Here is a 22,839-nt window from a genome sequence, read left to right as displayed (position 1 = left end):
CCCCCCCCCCTTTCGGGCCTGGGCGGCCCCCAGCGTGTGGGACCCCGCTTTGGGTTGTGCCACACCCCCCTCGGTGTGAGGTGTGGGCCCCATTTGGGTTCGTGCCCCCCAGTGAGATGTAAGCCTCCCCCCTTTTGGGTCATGGCCTTTCCCCCGTGTGGGCCCCCACTTTGGGTTGCGTGTCCCTCTCGGCGAGATGTGGACCCGTCTTTCGGCCGTGCCGCTCCCCGCAGCAGTGGTTTGGGTCAGCACCCACCACGGAATGCAAACCCCCCAGCATCGCACCCACCTTGGCGTGCCTGCATCTGCTCTGCACTCTGCTTTAGCAGCACCCCCTATCCCCCTGCCTAGGGGCCAGCATAGCGAAGGGGGTAACTTCGCAGCCCCTCTGCTGTGGGCTTAAAATGCACTGGCTGCAGTTGTCTCCCAGCGGAGCCCTTCAGTTGAGCGTGGAGACAGTGTGTCTGCTGTCCCAGGTGACTTGACACAGCCTGGCTTCTCCCAGGGCTTCTGCGAGCACATCGTGTTGCTGTTTCTTCATCCCATTTGAGGTGAAAATCCTTCAGCCTCACCAGCAGAGATGCCCCTGGGAAGCCATGGGTAGGTAGTGTACCCCAGAATGGGAGGGAAAAATGCCAGGGCTCTGAGTGCTTTGTGGAGTAAGCCGTGTTTTGTTTGGGTTGAGCCATTTTAGTGTTGTCTCACATCGGGTATATGAACAATAGAGAATAAAACCAAAACAAAGCAAGGTATGTTAAAGGACTCCTTTAATGCAAGGGCAGCCCTTTGCCATGAGAATAAAACATGTCCAAAGGTACCGTAAAACGACTTCAGGCCATGAAGACTTCTACTCAATGAGTAAAATTTGGCCATAGACTAAAACCACTTTCTTCCCAGACCTCAAGTATTTTCCAGTCAAGCACCTGAGTCTCCCATGTTTTTACTTTATGGTGATGTTCAAACAGAAAATTATTTTTTCTGTTGAGACTATAGAAGCAATGCTGCTTCTTTATGTGGATTATTTTGTATGAGCACTTTAGTTTTCAAATGTGCACAGCTTCTTCTGTCTTAAGAGGAATACCCTTCCTGAGCAGTGCAAAGTTACTAGTCTGCTATGCCCTACTTCATTCACAGGAAATTTTTCCATGAGCTTTTTAAACATATGTGTTGTTTCCAGAGATACTTACAGACTCTTGTCCCCATTGAGTCCACCAGCATAAATCGATCAGAAGTCTGTAGACAAGGAAGTCCAACAAAGGATGTAAAAAAATGTATAAATAAAGGAAATTACTCTGATTCTGCGTATTCCTATTTTATGGGCTCCTTATCTGGTTGCTTTCAAACTTTTTCCAAAATTTTGTGGTTTGTCAGAAGTTTGTAAGGGAGAAGCTAAGGAGATTAAATGTAGTCCTTCAATTTATAGCTAATTACATCCTTACTCAAGAATTATTTCTAGTACAACCATTAATATTGTTTTAATTAGCAGCATTAATGGCATATAAATTTCAGAGTTAAGCCAGAGTTTTAAAATGTGGTTACCTATTTAACAGTAATCTTTGTGATCATTTAAATTGAAACAATATAAAATTTTTGCTTTCATCTCATTAAAAACAATAAACATGCTTGAGTTGCACTTTTACATTGTTTTTCTTAATTGCTTTTCATTACATCTGAGTGAAAACTGCTTTTTAGGACGTGTGAAACAAAATTTTATTTCATCTTAGCTTTTGGTAAATATTTCTCTTGCAAAATACAAAATTAGATGTTTGCTTCGAGGAGATGCTTTACCATTAAAAATGCTGCTTCATGTCTGAATAGCTTAGGTGATACCCTCATCTTGCAAGTATATACGGATGTGTTTAAAAACATGTGTGAGTACTGGCAGGATTGGATTTATAATGAGCTGAGGGAGGTATAATGAACACACTTTCAGCAATTTGATGGATGTTTTGATTGGAAAATGGTTATAGTAATTTCTAGTTTATGACATGTACTCTGCATTGTAATTCTCAGTTTCAACTTTTTAGTCAGCTCTAGGTGTAGAGGTTAGAGAGATCGTGGGGAAAAGACTGAAATCAGGGATGAACACAGAAGTTCCTAATAGTTTTTATTAGACCCTAGCACCACAATATTTGTACAGATTCTTGAAATGATTTTAAAGGAACAGGAAATTGCAGGGTTGTTATCCAGAGTGACAGTACTGGTGAGGCTGCTAGAGAAAGGGAGAAGGTGTTTGGGTTTTGACAAGAAAGCAAAAATGTGAAGAGTGAGTGAGATGCCCGCATAGAAAGCGAGATCGGCAGAGTCTGTGTAGTGAAGAAGTTGGTGGGGCGTTGAGCAGCTTGGGGCGTGTGGGTATCTCTGGAGAGATGAAGCTGCTTGTGACAATCTGAATTCTGCAGGGTCTGAGGTTGATGGAGCAACGCATTTGTGTTGTGTGTGTCTCCATCTGTTACGTGGAGCTGGCTTGGGAAACGAAACTGGTAGGAATGTGTTTACCCCTGTATAGTAAGAGCTTTTAACGCATAAAAAATTGTGGTTTTGCAGAAGAGAAGGGAATCCATCGTTGTGCGATTAACAGGATAAAATAACATAAATCAGTAAAGGCAAAGCACCCTATCTAAGAACTGAATTCCAGCTAGTAGGAAGAGGGGTTTTTTTGTAATGTTGATAGATTTTACAGATCAGATGCTGTACTTTTAAATACAAGTCAAACTGTTTCAGTGATTGTTGTTTTTTTTTAAAAAAAACAAACCCTCGAGGTCATATTTTTAATTCATTCTTCTTCCAGTGTGTTTCAAGAATAAATTTCCTTGATAACTGATGTTTACATTAATTGGAAATAACATTCATAATACCTGCCTGGATAACTTCTGTTATATAAATGAATTCATTCTTGTATGGTTTGAGCTATTGGTAATGTTTCTCCTTTTGCAGTACGGGAGAAGGGAAGTGTCATGGTTCCCCCATACTTGATTTTACATCTTCGCGTTCTGCTTGCATCTGTGCCCCTTAGCTAGGCAGAGCTCTCTTACGATGCCTAAAAAAAGGGGTTCAGTAGGACTGACCTACTTAGCTTTGCTTGATTAATTAAGCTGCTGCATTCTGTTCATTGATGATGGCGCTGTATTCGATAGCCATTAGAGGGGGTTGTGCAGTCCCGGATATTTGAAAATGGAGTTCACATCCTTCAAAAAAGGAAAGTTCATCGTGGCTCTACCTGTGTTGTGTCCCCCCTACCCTGTGCTTCTGTGCTGTTCTCCCAGTCTTAGCATTGTGGTTTGGTTTGGGTTTTTTTTTTTTGGTTAATAAAGAGGAATCTGTCTCATTCTGCAGGGAAAGTAAGTTCCATTATCCAGTGTACTTGAACCTTTCTCCCTCTCCCCAGATTTCTTTCTCTTATAGTAAGTAGAGGAATAAAATATTAATTGGAAGTTCTCAATATGACTTACTTCTTTTTCTAGATTCTGGAAGTTACAGTCAGTCTGGGGGCCAGCAGAGGTATGTGTTTGGGGTCTTTTTGCTGTTAGCAATTAAATCTGCAAAATAAAAGGCCATTTAGTATTCCCAGTATGATGTTTGAATCTCTGGGTATGATACAGTGTTGATATGAGTTATGGGTGCAGAGAACTTGCTGCCCTGGGCCTTTATTAAGATATCCTGTAAAACAGGAAGAAAAAATTATATTCCTCAAGAGAAGATAGTAAGCAGTTTTAAAGTGGAATGATATCTTTTACTAGTAAGAACTTTCAAAATGTCATGAATATAGAGAAATATTTTTCACATGACTGCCTTAAGCTGTTCACTAATATTTTAGTTAAAGGAAGTGTAAGTGTGATGGGCCATATAGATGTAAAATTTCATTTTTCCATTTTATTTTCCTGTTGGAGGGAAGTTTTTGTTAAAACTCTGATAACTGAATTTGTGAAATTTAAAAGCCAGTTCATAAAATACCTGCAAGTTTGGGGAGGGATATTTTAATCCATGAAACAAAAGTGGGTTTATGGAAGTATGAAAATCACGGCTAATACCGACTGTACTAAATGAAAATCTTAAAGCTCTGTGCATATAGCACTGTGTGAGTTTGAGTTTATATCTTGAGTATGACATGAGTTTCAGCACATGATTCTTCTGTCAGTTCATGGAAGTCTTAGTGGCAGAATAATGAGTAAGTATAATCTAAAGCTAGTGTATTTTTTTTTTTCTATTGAATAGTCCAGCAAATACCAGATTGACAGTAATTGATTAAAATTAACTTTCTAGTAATATACTGGAAAACTTAAATTGCTTTGGTTTCATACAATAATGTTTTCTGTGCTTCTGAAGAATCTGTTAAATTACAGCAAACCCTGCTTCCAGGTACTTTAAATTTACACTTGAAACGGAGCAGAAATTAAAATAAGTTTTTCTGGCTTCTGACAGTCAACTATGGTGACCATTACTTTATTGATGCAGTTCTAATATGGCTATAACTGCAGTACTCAGATTAAACACCTATTTTGTAATGAAAAGAAACTTAACACCAAAAATACTTTCCAATCCATGTGGAGGAGACTGTAAGCATTTACTAAGTGCATTTTTCTCTTACAGCTATTTATCCTATGGCAATCAGAACAGTCAGTATTATGGACAAGGACAGGTAAGTTGAAAAATCCATTATCTTTCAAAGCAGATGTTTCTTAAGTAAAAATAATTGTTCCTGGGTGACCATATCTGGACCAGGAAGAAGTCCATTCTCAGCTGTGCTTGATGTTCAAGGTCAAGTCTAGCCAAGGAAAATTGTAGTTCCTACTGTGGAAGTTACACTTATTTGAGTACGTTCTTGAAATTACAGGGATATTCTGGTTATGGGCAGAGTGGAGACAATTCCTCCTATGGACAGAACTATGGAAACTATCATGGGAACTATGGACAAAATCAAACAGGTTTGGCTAGCTTGTTACATTCATTGGCAGTAATTAAAAGGTGAATATTTACTAAAAATTTTCTTCCTCAATTTCCAGGTTATGGACAAGATTCCCAGGGATACAATGATGAATCCAGTTATGAAAATCAGAATCGGAGCTCATACAACCAGCAGTCTTATGGCAGTCAGGGGCAGCAGAAAGGGTCATCTAGAGGGTAAGGAAGCAGCGATTAACGGTATCCATTTAAAATACTGTCTAGTAGTTCTACCCTCTTCACTAGAGCTATGACAAATTTCCTGCTATCCTTGCTAAAAAAAGGATAAACACCTGAAAATCCACATTCCTAAGACATTTTTAATGCTTGAAGGAACAGGAGGTAAGGGAAGAATATTTCTTTATATAAGAAGGATGGGTGCAGTTGGTTTGAAGTCAAGCTGTACGGGGAGATGCACTTTAGAAAGTCTTTGGATAGTGACTACCATGAGAATGGACTTTATGGTAGAGAGTATTTTGATTAGGAAAAAGATGTATTGAGTACCTCTCCAATCACATTCTTTTGTATAAACTTATAGTACTCTGTTATTAACTTCAAATAAGCTGCTAGGAAGGAAATTCTTAGCTGTTCTTAGATTTGCAGACTTCTTACTTCTTAGAATTCCTTTTCTTGGTGAAAGAAGAGGAAAGGATTCAGAAATGTCATTTAAGAAATACCTTTTTGTTCCCAGCTAAGTTGGATTCTCAAAACATCATGGTTTTATATCCTTATCAATAATTCAATGTGCATATGTGCACTGCATTCTGATTCAGTGCTTCATGCTGTTGCAAATGTATTTTACTTGTGATGTGCTCAAATTGGTTTTAGGTGGTCTAGTGATACAACTTTGAAAGTATGTTGGAAAATACAACCCAACTTCCCATAATGACTTATAAGGCCACTTGGCCGTCTAAGACCTTCATTATCGCATTTACAAGCTTCATGCAGACACCCCAAGGTTACTGCTTGCGTTAGATCTTTATTGAGGATCACGTGACCTCTTTAAAATACGCTCTCATGTACTAAGCCTCACTCTTGTGTCCAAGGTCCAAATATTTTTTTGAGCTTTTGCAAGCTGATAAAGCAGTCTGGACTTCAGCAAACCTGTGCTTTGTTTCTGTCTTTGTAATTACAAAACATCTTAATATAATTAAGCAAGGTCTCAATCTGTCAGCAGTGGGCGCTGTCGCTCATGCCCTGGTGTCTTTTTCGCATCCCTAAAGAAGACAGGAACATGGTTATGTTTTGTTTTATGAGAATTTATTAGAGCTGTACAAAGGTACAGGACTAGCCAATAATCTAGTTTTAACTCTGCAGACATCAAGTGGGAAAAAAAATGCAGTAGGGCATAGATTGTCCAAGTTGGTTTTGACCAAGAAATGAAGATAAAACATTGGACAGAAATTTTTCAGTGTGTGGTTGTAACAAGTAAGGAGGAACTGACTAATTAAATGATAGCAACTTTGGGGAGGATGACCACAAAATTGTAACCCTTGCATCCAAAGGGAGGGAAGGAAGGAAGATCAGCAAATAGTGGATGCTCTCAATGATGCTTCCTTTGTTGATGATGGTGCAAAGGCTGAAGTGGAGCTGACTTGTTTTTGACGTGAAGATATTAACAGAAATCTTCACAAGCTCTTTGCCGCTGGGATTAGTAATGGTAAAGCTAAGATCTAGGCTAGAACTGGGAGAGAGCAGATTAGATGGCATTTACATGGATGGGATATTTTGAGATTGGTTGGACCCAAGGGACCTCATCTTAGAGTGCTTTGAAAAGCTGGTGGAAACTTTCTGTAGGCTTTTGTTTGTTTGTTTTTCTGAGACATTGTGGCTAGCAAGTAAGATTGCTAAAGACTGGAAAGTGGCAAATACAGTGCCTCATCTTTTGGAAAAGGGTGGAAGCAGGGAGGAAGAAGAGAAGAAAGGGTGACAGAGGTCAGTGATTAATTTCAATTACTGAAAAAAAAAAAATACAGTTAAGCTGCAACTAAATACCCAGGGGGAAGACAAAGGTATGAGTAACAGCCAGTATTTCCTGGATGCAATTTATTTCTCATAAATCTATATAATGTCTTCCTGTGAAAGGGTAACCCAACTGGAACTATTTGCTCATGTATCTAGATTTTCAAAGTACTTTTGTTTCTACCTTGGATGCTGAAGTAGCTTAGGAAAGTATGGTCTAGATGACATTCCCTTGTCGTTGCTATAAAGTTGTTACTAGTCAGAGAAGAGTTACGACTCCCTCTTAGAATGTATAACCGTGTTGTGTTGGGGTATCCTAGGTGTGATACTGGTCAATGTTGTTGATGAAAGCTGGTGGGGTATTGTATGTAGATGGTGCTAAATTGAGAAGAACTGCCGGTACATCAGAGGATGTCACAAGAGTTAGAAAAGTTCTTGGTGAAATGGTAGAACGCCCAGAAAAAGATAGGTTGCAATTCAGTGAAAGCAAAAATTGGGGGCATTTGGTTTGTTCTTTTTTTTTTTTTGTAGGCAGCAAGTATCGGCTGCACAATCCAACATGAGCAGCGGGTGTCTGCCCTGCAGTTCTTTAGAGAAGGATTTGGCATTTAGCTGATCGCGGGCTATCCGTCAGCCATTGTCATGCTGCTGGGGAGAGGGGAGGAAGTAAGCGTTGTGCTGGGATATATAAAGGGAGTGATGCTCTTAAGTTACATTTACAGTGGAAACTGAGGTTGTCTTGAAAGCAATGGTAACAGTTTTCTTCCTTGCTTTTATTGGAAGCCAGATAGATCCCAACAGAGATGAAACATGGAGTACTTTCATATCCACATGCCAGTAATGACTGGGAGGTAACTGTGACTAGGAAATTTTAGCAATGTCATGAATCTTCAGCCGTTATTTTGCTCTCTATTCTGTGAACATTTAGCTATTAATACAAATTCTGTTTATTTTAAGTGGAAGAGGCTCTTATGAACAAAAGTCAAACTATGGTCAGCACCAAAGCTCTTATGACCAGCAGTCAAGCTATGGACAAAACCAAGACTCTTATGACCAGCAGTCAAGCTCATATGACCAGCAGTCGGGCTATGGCCACCAGGGCTCATATGACCAGCAGTCGGGCTATGGCCACCAGAGCTCATATGACCAAAAGTCAGGCTATAACCAGCACCAAAGCTCATATGGCCATTCTCAGCAATCCTACCAGTCTCAGAAGGGAAGCTATAGCCACAACAGCCAAGGTAAAATTCACAGGTTGAAATCAATATTGGCTAATAAAATTGAGCAGAAACACTGTGAAATAGTTGGATTTCCTTCCACAGACAGTTAATTTGATGCATAGTTAAAGCTCTTTTTCCATGTTGATATTTTTGGGGAATGTTTTATTTGTTAAGACTTTCAAAACATGCACAGATAAAAAACTGTTGGGGCCCCAAAATTGTTGTATTTACATTTGTTGGAGGCAGCCTTGCACAGTCCATCTCCCCGAGTTCTGCAAATTCTAGATGGAATTTTCTACTAAGCTATTTTCAACCTTCTTCCTGCATGAGGGTGACATGTCTTGATCAGTCATGAAGAGCTTTTGCACTTCACATTCCAGCTTTACGCTGTGTAGGTGAATTCTGAGATAGAAGGAAATGAGAAGTTTAAGATCAACCCTTTTTTTACAGTAGCTTCACACAAGCAGCACAACCCACACTCTTTATCCTTATTCTGTCTTCAGTTATGTCTTCTACAAACTGGGAAGGTATTTTAGATAATACGTGTTTAATTACACTCCATTTTCTAAATATTAAAGTACAGAGTGTTTATGTTCTGAGATACCTTGTGGCCCTGGAAGCCGAGGGAGATAACTGGAACAAAATCAAACTTTGCTCCATTAGCTTGTGGCATGGATAATGTAAGAGAGGTTTAGGAGTTGATGCTTTCTAGATTTAAATGGCAGACTTGGGAGGGGGGTGGTGGTGTTAGGAATTGTTGGATGAGAATTTTCACTGCACTGCAGTTTGTGCTATGATTTACTCATGTTTTGTTTTGTTTTACTTATTCCTCCAGATGATCGTCGTGAAAAGAGTAGGTATGGAGAAGATAATAGAGGATATGGCGGGTCACAGGGAGGAGGTAGAGGGGGATATGACGTGGATGGAAGAGGTCATATGTCTGGATATAGGTAAGTGATCTCATTTCAGTGCCTGCAGTTCCTTACCCTGTTTCTTTATTATTTAGTTGGTTTTAATTTTTGTTTACTATATGTCTGTTCCTAATGTGGTTCAGAATTAGATTTCCAAAAATGGAAGGCTTCTAAAATTAAACCTTTCTACGCTGCACAGAAATGCATTTTGCCTAGGGAAAGCTTTTAGGTTCAGATGATTGAGACCAAGCATTTGGTTGTTAGGACAGATAGCTGCATTTTATTTACATAAGGTGCAATAAAAAAACTGCCTGAGCCCATCCCTTGAAATAAGATATTTTTAAAACCTGTAAAAAGTTGCTTTGAGTGACAAGAAAACCAACAACCAGGAATGGAGAAAGTTTCATAAAATTCATAGCTAACCTAGATAATGTTTTAGCAGAGAATTATATTGACTTTACAGTGACAAATCATTACACTAAGGTTGGCTAATTATCTTTCTGCTTTCTAAAAAGTTTAGGAGTAATTAGGTAATAACGTTACTTGTTCTTTAGTGCTTTTTACAGTTTTAATCTTCTATTAAAATACAGATTTTATTATTGGTTTAGTTGTCAGTCTAAACACATTTATTTTACGTAGATTTTAAATACTAACAATACTGTTATCCCTTCTGCCATTGCCTTAGGCCCTGTTGTTGTCAAGAAAATTTCTGCACGTATATGATTTTGTGCATGCAGATGATTTCATGCATAGGTCTGAGAGATGGGACCTTTGCTTTAAATCTTATCGAATTAGGCCAGATGACATATTATTATTTCTTAATAAACTATCACAATTGGCTTCCCTTTACATATCTGTGTGAAATGATTGGGGGTGTAGAGTGCCCGTTGGTGCAAAGTCAGAATGTTGAAGCTTCCAGTGAGTTTGAAGTGTTGCTTGTCAGCACTGCTTACCCTATAATAGGCTGCACGGTTCTGGGTTATTGCTGGAACTCCAAATGAAGAACTCTTAATTATCAAACAAAAATGACGTTTGTTTGAGCTGATCTTATTTAAATAAAATAATCGAACAGTGTATGTTAAAGACTTGGTGACTTTTTAAAAGTGTTTATTTTTAAACCATATTTAAAATTTGCCTGCTCCTAAGGTCATCTCAAGTTGTGCTTCATGGCTTGCTGGTTTGATGATGTAGGTGGACCCTCGCTCTCCTAATTAGGTGTGATAGCATAATTACAAAAGTTTATTAGTTATTTTATGTTACACTTTGGGGTATTATATAATATAAACTTAATTAGCAAAGTAATTTCTATGTTCATTTTCAGTTCAAACTGGGCAATTTTTTAAAATCAGCTTTTCTATATGAATGGGGGTTTTCCATATTCTACGATAAAAGCTGTGTTTTTAAAAAAAAATTTTATAACTGAGCCCTTTCCAATAAGAGAAATGAATGTGAGCTTCAAAAAACATACTTTCGGTAGATTTTATCACTTTGAAACAAACTTCTGTTTTTGCAAGATAAAGTAAGATTTAATCTCTGTGGAAAATAAAGCCTCTTCCCATAGTTTTCCAAAATGCAAGAAAGCTTTTGCTCACATATCTGTGTAGATAATGGTACTTCAGTGGGCTTGAAAGCCAAAAGGAGGAAAAGAGTAGAGGTGAATGGAGAAGTGGGGGGAAAATACAGCAAAGTAGGAAAGCATTTATTAGGAGGTCTGTCTGCTTCTGTTCAGTGATGCAGTCTTTAATGCTGTTTGCAGTGAAATTTTTCCGAAACTACGGTGTCATATATGTTTATTCAGTCTTTCTGCATAATTATGATGGAGGATTCTTCTTTTGACATGTATTTTACCAGAGTCATGCTTATTAGAAAAGTGTAAAAGGTTAAATTAAATAGCAAACTGTACAATCAAGGTGAAAATAACTTCTAATAAGGTAAGAAATCATGTTTAGTCTTGTGAAAATGTGGGGTTTCAGGGTAGTTTTGTTTCCTTGGGTTTGTTTTTTTTTTTTGTTTTGTTTTCTGTTTTTTCCCCTAAAAGCAGCTTGTGTAGGAATGTCGAGTCAATCTCCAGTAACCAGTTATCATTTTCACATTTTACTTCGATCTCATTTTAATGCTTAGCATTAAATTGTGGAAATTCCATAGCCATCAGGAAATAATGTTGTCTACGGAGATACTTGTACTGCTGTAGTAACATGGGCTTTGATTTTTTATAGTGGTTAGAAAATAATATGTGAATTAGTTCTATCAAGCCAAAAAAAATTTTCCTTGACAAAAAAAAAAAAAATTATTAGCTAACTTGCGATCATAGTGAATGAATCTCTTCAGGGTTAGCTTGTAATAAAAATTTTGTCTGAACTGGCGTTAAATGCAGGGAGGGCTTGTTGCAGCTTGCGCTCGTGGGTAGGAGCGTTTCCCAGTCACTGGTGTTCTCACAGCTGCATTGCCTCATCTGCTCTGTAGTGCCGGGCCATCAGGGCATCCTGGTTACCAGCCTCATCGCTGACTTGCCACTGTCCTGTCCTCATGACACAGTGACTTTGGCTGCTGCATCAGTCCTCCTGCAAGATTCTTGCGAGTTGCGTTGGCCTGTGTAAACTTACCCTGCATGAAGACCACTCAGAGCAGTCTGCGAGTGCAATAAATTATTCTGGTATACTTGGGGTAAAATCAAATCAGCACTTGTAAATTTTGAGAGCTTTAATTTCTTTGAATAACCTTTATAAAAGTACCTCAAAACATAGTTGGTAATGTTAAGGTATGAATCGTTATTCTGAGAACTTGAATGACTTGAATATGTACTAAATGTGATTCTGCAAATGCTTTCAGCACTCATTTTTCTTTTGTGCCTGTGCAAAGTCACGCAGCACTGAGAAGGAGGTATCTTTTGACAAATTACTGTTCAGATTCCCTAGCTGATGTTATGATAGAGAACAATCATTTTCTTATGAGTCAGATGTTCACTTTTTAATCTTAATAACTTTGGGTTTCAAAATTAATCTTCTGATTTTTTTTTTAATGGTCTTGAATTACATCTTTTGGGATTTTAGCAGACTTTTTCCACCCTTTCATTTTAAAGCTTGAAACTCGCTGATTTGTATTTTGGCTAAGAAGCAAAATCTTTTTTTTTTTTTAAACCCATAGTAGAAGAGTCTCATCCTTGAGCTCTTTCAGTTAGAAGGCAAGTACACCAGATCTTAAGAATGCAGAGTCTTACTGCAAGTTTCCTTGTAGAATAAATTACCTTTTTGTTAGAGTCATCATTCAAAAAGTAAGGAATTAATTCTTCATTGTGGTTGTGGGACCGAATTGTTTTGGTTAAGCATGTAAGTGGGAAATACAGTAGCAATACAAGCAGGGTTTTTTCTTTCATCTTGGGGAAAGCTGTTTTGGCAGCGGAGTAGCCATTACCATGACACTGCCCTTCTTTTAGAGTCTCTGGATTAAATGGAGAAGCTTTGCCTTTGAATCTGCTCATGCAGTCTGTGTTGGTGGAACTACATAGATGCAGTTTAGAAAAGGATTTACTATTGCATTAGGATTTGTCATAGAAGTCCTAGCTTTGCTCAGCATTAAGTTTTGTTTTTCTCTTATGCAGATTTGATGTTGATGTACTATAAACAAAATTTACCTATGCAGCTTAATTGCTACATTATCAGTTCTGAGTGGGAATTAGCTTATTGTGATATAAAGAAACTACCATTTAGTGCGAATGGTTTTTATAGCAGTGTGGTTTGTGTTCAGAATTAATATTTTGATTTGTACTGTATATGCCTGAGTTTAGCCTTCTATAGACTTTGGAAAAACATGAACAGAGGCAATAAATATAGGCAGAAGAAAAAAAAAAAGCGCCGTCTGTCAGTGACTTTATTGGTGCACCAAGCATTCCTTTCTTGTTTGTAAAAATACATTCTTATGTGTAACTCCCACATGCTTGGTGAGACACAGATGCATATTGGAGGCTGAAATTTGGTTCCTGAATTCTTAGTGCTTCCTCTGCCAATATCTGATCACTTTTTTGAAGTATTTTTCTTGTATCAGTAATGTTCAGCTCTCTGTAACTGTGCCTGTAATGTAAAGAGTTATTCCCAGCTGAAGTAAGCAGTGTTCAGATGAACTGCATTTATACACGAGTAGGTGATGTATAAATACATGACTGAGTATGGGAGAAGAGCACATCTGATAACATTTTTCATAGCAGTAAGGTTTTGTCACTATGAATGGTGCCACATACACGTTCTGCCTGCTTGCAGTTCAGTCTCTTGTTATCTTTGTTGGTGGCATTGCTGAATTTCAGCTACTTGTTCATGATTCTAACATAGGATGTTAAAACCCCAAACTCCATCTTGTCACCCATCTATTCGGTCCGTGTGCAAGGCTAGTAAAGCAATAGAAAATGAAACGCTGCAATTCTGTTTTCCATGTTACATGACAATGGTGTGGGATCTAAATCAGTTGCTGAGATTGAGACTTAGAGTTCAGGCCTCCGTGAGGGGTAAATCTGAGACTCTGGCATCAGCTGCTTGCAACCAGTTTATGTGTTTGACTTCACTTGCCTCAACATATCCACATGCCTCCTGGGGATCCTAGGTAGCTTTGCCCAGCAATCTCAGGAAGGTGACACACTGCAGCTTTATAAATCCCATATGAAATGGGACTTAATGTTGTGGCTTAAGCCCAGAGGGCAAAGGCAAAAGACAGACTGGATTGGTTAAGAAATAACATCAATTTAACTTGAACACCACCACCACTAATTATTTACCAATCAAAACAGAGTAGGACAGTGAGAAGCATTACCACATCTTAGAAACACCTTCTTCCCAGGCTCAGCTTTGCTCCGGATCTCTCTACCTCCTCCCTGCCGGCGGCACAGGGGGCCAGGGGATGGGAGATGCAGTGGGTCCTGCCGCCCCTTCCTCCTCAGGGGAGGACTCCTCACGCTCTCCCCCGGCTCCAGATTGGGCTCCCTCCTGCAGCAGACAGTCCTCCACAAACTTCTCCCGCGCGAGTCCTTCCCCCAGGGCTGCAGGAGGGCACCTGCTCCTCGGGTGAGCTCCGCGGGCGCAGGGGACAGCCTGCCCTCTCCCCACGGGCTGAGGGGTCTGTGCTCCATCACACCCCCCCTTTCTTCAGCTGACCTGGTGTTCGCAGAGGTGTTTCCCTCAACTCCTCCCAGGTTCCCCTTCTCTAATGCGTTATCACAGAGGTGCAGCCACCGTCACCAGTCCGCTCACCCTTGGCCAGAGGCAGGGCTGACGTAGAGCTGGGGAAGCTTCTAGCAGCTTCTCACAGGAGCCCCCCCCTGTAGCCCTCCCCTGCTACCAAAACCCCACCACACACAAACCCAAACACACTTAAAAATGGAGGAAAGCATTAATCTGTCATCAGTGGTGTCTGTCACTGAATTGACGCAGATTTTGGTTGGGTTGAAGGAGATAACATCCTGAAGCATACTTGGGCAAAAACGTAAATTAAAAAACGAAATAAAAATTGTGGATTGCACTTGTTGGTAGGCATTTGATTGTGACTTCCTGTACAATTTATATATCCAACTCTATCACTTCTCAGAATCATGGTGCACACATTTTTACCCTGGCATCTTTGCAGAATCCTCGCTTCCTGTCAAATCCTGACTGTGTTAATCATAAACTTATTTTCTGTATGTTTTTAGAGTGTTGAGTTTTTCTAATTTATGTCTCTGCTGCTGTATACTTTCAAGTCAGAAAAAATACGTGTTCTGGATAATGCCCTCCTGATGAATTGGGACCATGTTCTAGGGTTGGAAAACTTTGATAACATTTCCATGGCTGATGTATTCACTCTTGTTATTTCTGAGTTAAAATCCTAGAAGAGCAGGTACTGAAAATTGTTGGGTCATAATGACGTTGGGTTTTTTTTAGCTGAAGTGAATTAGAGGTGTCAGATATTTACAGTAAATTTTATGATTACTATTGTGTTTTTATCATCAGTCCTTGAAAACAGTCAGCTTTGAATAAAGACCAGCTCTGAATATAGAATGAATATAAATTTAATTCATTTTACCTCTTCAATGAGCAGAATGAATTACTTACGAGTAAATGACACTGCAGTTTAGCATTTAGATTTTTTTTTTCTGAATTGGAGAAGCAATTTAAAATCTGCGGCAAAAATTTATTTTAAGAAAAGTCCCAGTAAAAGTGATAGTCTGTTGTGACAAATATTTAATACTCTTTATATGTACTGTCACAGAATGTCAGTCACTCTTCAAAGAATGTCTCATTCCAGTTTTGTTAATATCTGTTGAAACCTCATTTGTTTTTTGTCCCTCACTTTGGGCAGATTTTATCTCATAAGTGTTATGTAAGCAGTACTTCCCATTCATGACTTTGAACAGAAAACAGATACACAGAGTGCCAAAGAAATTACTCCCTAATTTTTTTTTCATTGCCTTTTGCTGGGGTGCTTGTGTCCCATGTTTGGACTCTGATGTGTTGGTGGGTAGATCGAATTAAAACCTGGAGTGACTTCTAGTTGTAAAGCACGTTGGTGAAGAGGCTGCTCGTACTGACACAGTAGGTCCAGGGTCTGGAGATAGCCCTCTGCATCAGGGTTTGATCTTACACCGGCTTTATCTTTGCTGCTGAGTGTGAAAGCTGTGAGGATTAGGTGAACCTGCCTAATTTTCAGGTGGCAGCTGTGTCCTCTGTGCGAAGGAGGGCAAGCAGGCAGTTGTACACGGCAGTAGGAGACAGTCGTTCTGATGCTTGGTTAATGACTTTGTAAAAAAAAAATCCAGCGATTGTATTTTTTCCTGAAGGCTTTGAATATTGATCACGCTGTGTTCATAACATGGATGCAATTAAAAATGCTGTCATGAAAAACCCTGCTCGTACAAACATTTACATTGAAAAGAGTGAGCGTTTATGTTCATGCGCGTTATTGGAGGTGTAACGTCCTGTTTAAAATCCCCTTCTAACCTTTGAAAATTGATGTGTGTAATCTCTTAACTTGGTCTACATTTTGTGCCACAGGTTTCAGAATGAATGAAATAAAACTTCACGGCCTCTGCTTTTGAAGCTCACATACACACACCTTCTCTGTAATGTCCAGTGCCAATAGTACCGTAGGTCCCCACACACCCTTTCTCAGAGAATGGCTGATACTGCTAATTTGTCCCCAGTGTGTAAATACATAACGATGGAGGTTAATTAACTTTAGCTCTTCTTACTTCTAGGAAAGTACTAATTACTCCGAAGTAGCAATTAAAGCCTGTTAACCTTCATGAAAATAATGTTTCTGTTTTGAAACCCAGTTTTTAATAGCAGTCATTTTGGTTTATGGGATGGGAGAGAGTATTGAAACGACGACGTGTATGGGTTAGTTTAAAATACTCTTTAGGGCTTCTCTTCTCCAGTGCAGCACCCTGTGAGATTATTCACTTTCATGTAATTTAATCACTGAACATAAATGAGTAGTGAGGAGAACATGGAGATAGTGCTTTAGCTGCCAGACAGTAACTCTCAACTTGTAATCAGTTAACTGAAGATTGAGCCTTGGGCTCAGCACATAGAGACTTAAGGAAGAAATCATTTCTTCAATTTTTCCTCTGCAGTGGTGGTGACCGTGGTGGCTTCAAAAATTACGGTGGTAAGTGCCGAGTATCCAAAAATGTTTCAGTGGAAATTCTTTATAAATCTAAAAGCCACCAATATCTTGTTACTATCTAGTAGAAGCATTATAGCGTTTTGGTGAGGCTGGTGTGTTCATGAGTTTTAATAGCCAAACTTTTAGCAATAAACTGGATTTCTACTTTGTCAAATTGCATGAAAGAATTTGTGGAGACAGTGACGTTCACTGGATATTTTTTTATTTTATTTTTAAAATTTTTGTTACAAATGCTTCTTAGAAAGGTACTAGAGGGGAAAAAAAAATAAATTAAAAAAATTGTAAACTGCTTGGTGATCTGACAACCAGCATTTGCAAGATAACACCAGCACAGCATCAGTGTGGCAACTGCCACATGCTGCAAGTTAAAGAACACGTTAATGTCCTACAGACACCTTCTGTTGAACATTTTGATCTAAATATTCTCTAAATCTCTGGTTAATGTTGTAGATCTTAGATGCATTACATACATACTCTCTCTCAAAAAGTAACTTGAAAATGTTTTGCTAAAAATAGTATTTTTCTTTTTTTTTTTTTTTTTTTTTTATTATGGACCGAGATCAGATGCTGGTAAGAAAACAAGCAGTGGGTGGGAGTGGATTGTGGCTCTTAGGTCATTGCTTTTAAAATCGCTGTGTAGGAAGATGGATGTGGCTGCAATTCCCATGGCTCAAAAGAAATTTAGCTAAAGCTTGTCTTCCTTGAAAGAAGCTTACTTTATTAAAGTGCCTGTGAATTTTGGGATGTCTTTTTGTGCAGCAAGTAAGAATTTGCTCATGAACTTTGAATCTGCTTAAGCCAAGCAGCTGCTTTCACTGTTGTAATGCTTCTGCTAAAACCTGTGTTACTTAAAACCTAGACTGGGCCGGTGGGTTTGGGTGTCCCGGCTGCATGGATGAGCCGAGTGTGTGGCAGACAGCTGGTCAGCTGGTGGCTGTGTTCAGTCTCTGATGTACTACAGCATCTGAAGGTGCTGCGCGTGCATTTTTGAAGTTCATGGCGTTAACTTCAAAATTACACTCTCTGCTCATCTTTTATTTCATGCAAAGTGTCTTTGGGATTTAAGGGTCTGCTACTGGGCAACATAGACCTAAGCTTAAAATGTTGATTCTGTTGCTACCACAGAAATACATGGTAAACGTAGCTTATTTTTTTCATAGATTCAGAGTCTGACAACTCTGATAACAACACTATCTTCGTGCAAGGACTTGGAGAGGATGTTTCAACAGATCAAGTGGCAGACTATTTCAAACAAATTGGCATTATAAAGGTATGTGAAATGAGAAATAATTGGTAGGAAGGAAGAGAACTTGCAGAGCTAGTGTATGGGAAATGTACTGGTCTCATTCAAGGCAGATGATTGCTCTCACTTCCCAGCAGTTGTAGATAATATTTTTATTATCAATGTTATTTAAAATATTTTTTAATTTTATTTTCAGACCAACAAGAAGACTGGCAAACCTATGATAAATCTTTATACAGATAAGGATACTGGCAAACCAAAGGGAGAAGCAACAGTGTCTTTTGATGACCCTCCTTCTGCTAAAGCAGCAATTGACTGGTTTGATGGTGGGTGAGACCACCTGTTCTTTTGGTTATTTATGAATCCAGTGAGCAGTGGAGAAAGCAAATCAATAACCTCATTGGGGATCCCATGCTACTTTTTGTTTGGCTGTTTTTTGGTTTGTTTGGGTGGGATTTTTTTTTTTTTTGGCAAAGATTTCTCTTTTATGGTATTTGGAGTGTGCTGGCTTTCTCATTCAGTGGAACAGCAGCTAGTAAGTAAGACCAAAAATGTGTAATGACATTGTTAAGGTTTGCTGCTGTACCTCAAGTCATCCCTGCACAAAGTATGTGAGATGGTGTTCACATCACTTGGGAGAACATAACTCAGACCAATAGGGCTGTAACCTGTGTTAGCAGCTGGAGGGATTTCCTACATTGTTACTATTGGTTTTATTAGCTTTGTGGTAGCATTTTCAGAGTTTGGCAATGATTAGGATAATCTTGTGCCAAGTGTGCTGTATATATGCAGTGAAAAACAAGGGGTTTTAAACTGTGGGTTTATTGGAAGAAGAGAGCAGATCCCAGCATTGATATAAAATCTATCAGACGATGCAGAAATACAGTGATACTCTTCTGTAGTGGTAAACTGAGGGCGGGGGGGGAGTGCCTGCTCCTGTGACCTTGTGTGTTCACAGAATTTTAATAATACTGGGCAGAAACAAAAGGACCTACTCTGCATCTGGTATAAAATGACAGAGTATAAAAAAAATCTGTTGTGGCATGCTATTTGATGGTTTATGTTTTGCTAATAAAATGCAAATCGACTTTTGTTTAGGAGGGTAAAGCGAATATGACTACATTAGGCACACATGCAGCCCTGTTTGTTCTGTGATAAACCTTGTATCTATGAAGAACTGAATTTTATATTTAAGAAGTTCGTGTTTTTCACTTACTTGGGAGTATTTATTTTTTCTGTTGACTGTTGAATTCTACAAAAGCCTTGTTGCCTGACTTTGGGGAAGAGCAAACAGAGTTCTAATATCCAAACTACTTGTCCATGAACATGACCAAAAATCTTTTAAATGTTCTTATGTGCCTAGTTAAACTGCAACTTAAAGATTGCGTTTAAACTAAGAGAAATATCTGCGGGTTTATGGAGAACCTAGCAAGTACCTCAGTCTTTGCTGTCTCACATGTGGACAAATGTCTTCAAAAAGAAGAGATTTATTCCAGACTCCCGGTGTCTTGAGAACTTTGTATTCAGTCTGTATGTGCAAATCACTTCTGTTCTTTCATCTCTTCTGAACTTGCTGTTGTGTTGTTGGGAGCTGTATTGATCTTCCTCTTGCTTTCTTTCCACAGGAAAAGAATTCAATGGCAATGTTATCAAAGTTTCTTTTGCAACTAGAAGGCCTGAATTCATGAGAGGAGGTGGAGGTGGCGGACGCCGAGGTGGGACTAAAATCTGTGGAATCCTTGTTTTTGCACAAATGCTTTTTAACTATTACTGGTTTATAAAAGAGAATCTGACTTTGAAGCAGTGATTCATCAAAGTATTTGGGCCTTTGGGATTCTGCCACGAAAGGGAGTAATAAGGATTGAACCAGATTAAGTAAACTGAAATCTGTAGTCTCTTGCACGGCACAGAATTTATGTTTTCCTTTTGAACTGGAAAGTCTCCAGATGATGTCTGAGCATTGCTTTTAAAGAGATAGTATAACAATGATGTTGAGGCTGTACAGCTTCTGCGTATTTAGGTGTGAATTCCCATTGAGTATTTGCTCATTACATCAAGGCCTTGAGATACTCTGATGTTTCCAGATGGTATTAAGCAGGGTAAATTATTCAGCTGCTACTGACTTAGAGCAGCTGTTGGGTGTTTGACTCCTTTAATTAAATAGATGTTAATCTCCATGATTCTCTGCATAATACAGTTTTGTCAGTAGTCCACTGGATATTAATTACCATTTTACAGGAAACATGCTTTATGCAGTGGCTGTCAACAAATTTTAGTTCTTAAATCAGCCTTTGGTAGGCTGATAAAAAAATAATTCTTCAAGAACTTCAATTGAAAAGTTCTTCATCTTTTAGATGGAGAAAACAAAATCTGTGTTGTCCCTGTGTTCATGTCGGATGTATCTTGGCATTAATCCATACGAAAATTTAACAAAAAAACAGATCTGTTCTGTGACTAAATCTGGCCATATGTTAAATCTTTATGAAATCTTATTAATGCGCATAGAGGGTTTATATTTACCCACCAGCAATTCAAGCGGATCAAGTGTCCTTTTATTGCTGAAAAAGAATTTATGAAATATTTGGTGGAGCAAATTTTCTGACCACCACGTGCTATCCTTGCTTCTTATTTACCCGTGACTCTGTCCATACAAGCATGGGTATTACAGCTGTGCAGGTACATTAACTTCAGGACATCCAATGTGGTTGAGATTTGGTGGTGGCTGAAACCTCTGTTGTCATTTGCCCAAGTCTTCCTGCTACCTTGTAGCTAGTAGTAGCTCAGGTAGTAGATGCTGAATTTTGTGGTGGTACAATTTTTGTCATTAGCACTACCTGCTGCTTTCAGAGTTCCTAATATGGTTTCAGAGGCTTGTTTAGTGGGGATATATTTACATTAAACACTCTTTATTCCACCTGAAAAGTCTGTCTGTCTGTCACTTGGGTTCTGAATCCAATGACAGTCCAGAAGAAATGTTTCTCATGTATAGGTCATAGACACTTCCCCTCCTTTATTCTGATTATAATTTTGTCTACAGGTTCACGAGGTGGATATGGAAGAGGTGGGGGCTTCCAGGGGAGAAGTGGGGAGCCCAAAAATGGTGATTGGGTTTGTCCTAACCCGTAAGTGTCATTTGAATTGGGCAGTGGTGTGTCATGTATGCTCTCTAGGTTTCTTAGCAGCTAACTCTGGGGAATCCTTGTCTTTTCTAGGACCTGTGGTAATATGAACTTCGCTCGCAGGAATTCCTGCAACCAGTGTGGTGAGCCTAGACCAGAAGATTCACGTCCATCAGGAGGTGTGTAAAAACAACTGCATCTCTTCTGAAGTGTTAAAAAAGTGTTAAATGTCATTTGCAGCTCTTTGAAAAACCTGGCTGATGTGTCGGTTTGCATTTTCCTCCAGGTTTTCGTGGGAGAGGTGGCTATGGAGGAGAAAGAGGATATCGAGGGCGTGGTGGCAGAGGTGGTGACTGGGGAGGTGGCTATGGGGGTAAAATGGGAGGAAGGTAAGTAGTTTCCTTGCCCTTGCTTAATTGTCTAGCATACAGACTGTGGAATTGATAGGGACTGTAGGAAAAGAGTGTTCTTTCTGTGTGTGTCCACAACCACAGATAGGAGCTTCCAGAGGAAATAGGTCAATTTGCCTGTTGAGTGTGTTCTGTGAGCATTTTTGGATAAGGCTGTCTAAACATAGAAGAATCCACATAAGTTGATGTGGAGATGTTTGACTGAAGGGATTCCTTATAATTTTTTATTTCCCTTTCAGAAATGATCAACGCAACAGACCATACTGAAGACCACTGTGAATGTTTTGTTTGTCTTCTTGATGCGTTTGATAGTGAAATTGCCAGAGTTTTGCCTGCCGCTTCACCTATGGCCTCTTTGGATAGTGAAATTGAGTGGAACTGGATTTTTATTTTGGTGGGAGGGACTGGGGTGGTTTGGGAGGATTTCTCTTTAAAATTTAATCTTAATCTTCAACATTCTCCTCTTTTCTTCCTACCCATACCTTTTCAACAGGCCCTAAGAAGGAAAAGGATAAACTGTACAAACATTGCCAAAATATAAAATGTTTTGTAATACAGCAATAAATGCTGATTGTTTTATTTGTGAAATCCGACTGTTTTGCAGTTACTTCAGGTGCAGGTTTCCTTATGTATTCCTTGTCTTCCTGTGGTACGACCCAAGTGATAAATAGGGTCTTGTTTGGAATGGCACTGCTGCTCTGACCCTCTGTGCTGTTGGCAAAAATCTGCAGTAAGACAGTGGTGAGCCTACTTGCTGTCCATGCTCTCTACCCCAGACTTGCAGTCTTGTCGTTTCTTAGTTCCCTCCGAGACTGAAGTCCCGTGCTGCTGCATTTCCTCCCCTGTGCTTTGGTGTGCCCTGCAGCCTTCATGAGGAGCAGGCAGATGGCAGTGTGTTCTCATGCTGCCGAGGGAGCGTGTTGTGTCCAGGCCAGGATAGCTCAAAAAACAAGGTGGGATGGTTTCAAAAAAAAATTAAATTTACTACATATTGCTGTACCTTTTAATTGTTGCCTTTGAAGTGTGGGTGATAGCAAACAAGTGGTGTGTACAGCTGTTTCATCTTTGAGATAAGATGCAGGTGAGGTTCATTAGGGATGTAGTAAGCGTTTGGGATTCAGCACCGAAGCAGAGGTTTGAAGAAACAAGGGTGGTTAATGATCTCTTCTTGGACTGGGTTGCTCTGCATGCTGCAGAGGTGGGTTGGGGAGGCTCTGTGAGAAGCCAGCACTGCCAGCCAGCTTGTGTTCAGTGCTACCTCTTCATGACAGGCTTTAAGAGAGAATGTCTGGTCATCCAGCACTCCAGTGGGCAAAATAACTGCAAGTGCGAGTTCTCTGGGTCTGTAGTTACAATGTCAGTAACTGGGCATACAGCTGCACAGTATCT

At 39.4% G+C, this 22,839-nt stretch overlaps 1 protein-coding gene across 1 annotated transcript; it reads left to right on the top strand.

Annotated features, from left to right (window-relative positions):
- Nucleotides 1–581: 581 nt before the first annotated feature.
- On the top strand, nt 582–22,038 carry TAF15 (TATA-box binding protein associated factor 15). Its single transcript, XM_026861710.1, has 16 exons — nt 582–600; nt 3,465–3,501; nt 4,591–4,639; nt 4,835–4,925; nt 5,004–5,121; nt 7,861–8,144; nt 8,959–9,073; nt 16,626–16,667; nt 17,223–17,248; nt 17,839–17,948; nt 18,118–18,247; nt 19,547–19,636; nt 20,959–21,043; nt 21,134–21,219; nt 21,327–21,429; nt 21,690–22,038. Exons 1-16 carry the CDS (start codon nt 597–599, stop codon nt 21,715–21,717), a joined length of 1,398 nt encoding a protein of 465 aa, XP_026717511.1. The 5' UTR covers nt 582–596; the 3' UTR covers nt 21,718–22,038.
- Nucleotides 22,039–22,839: the final 801 nt, after the last annotated feature.

The sequence above is a fragment of the Athene cunicularia genome, assembly GCF_003259725.1.
Source record: "Athene cunicularia isolate RWA chromosome 19 unlocalized genomic scaffold, athCun1 chr19_part1, whole genome shotgun sequence".
NCBI lineage: Eukaryota > Metazoa > Chordata > Aves > Strigiformes > Strigidae > Athene > Athene cunicularia.
The sequence above is the reverse complement of the archived record's forward strand: the minus strand, read 5'-3'. Positions and strand labels throughout refer to the sequence as shown.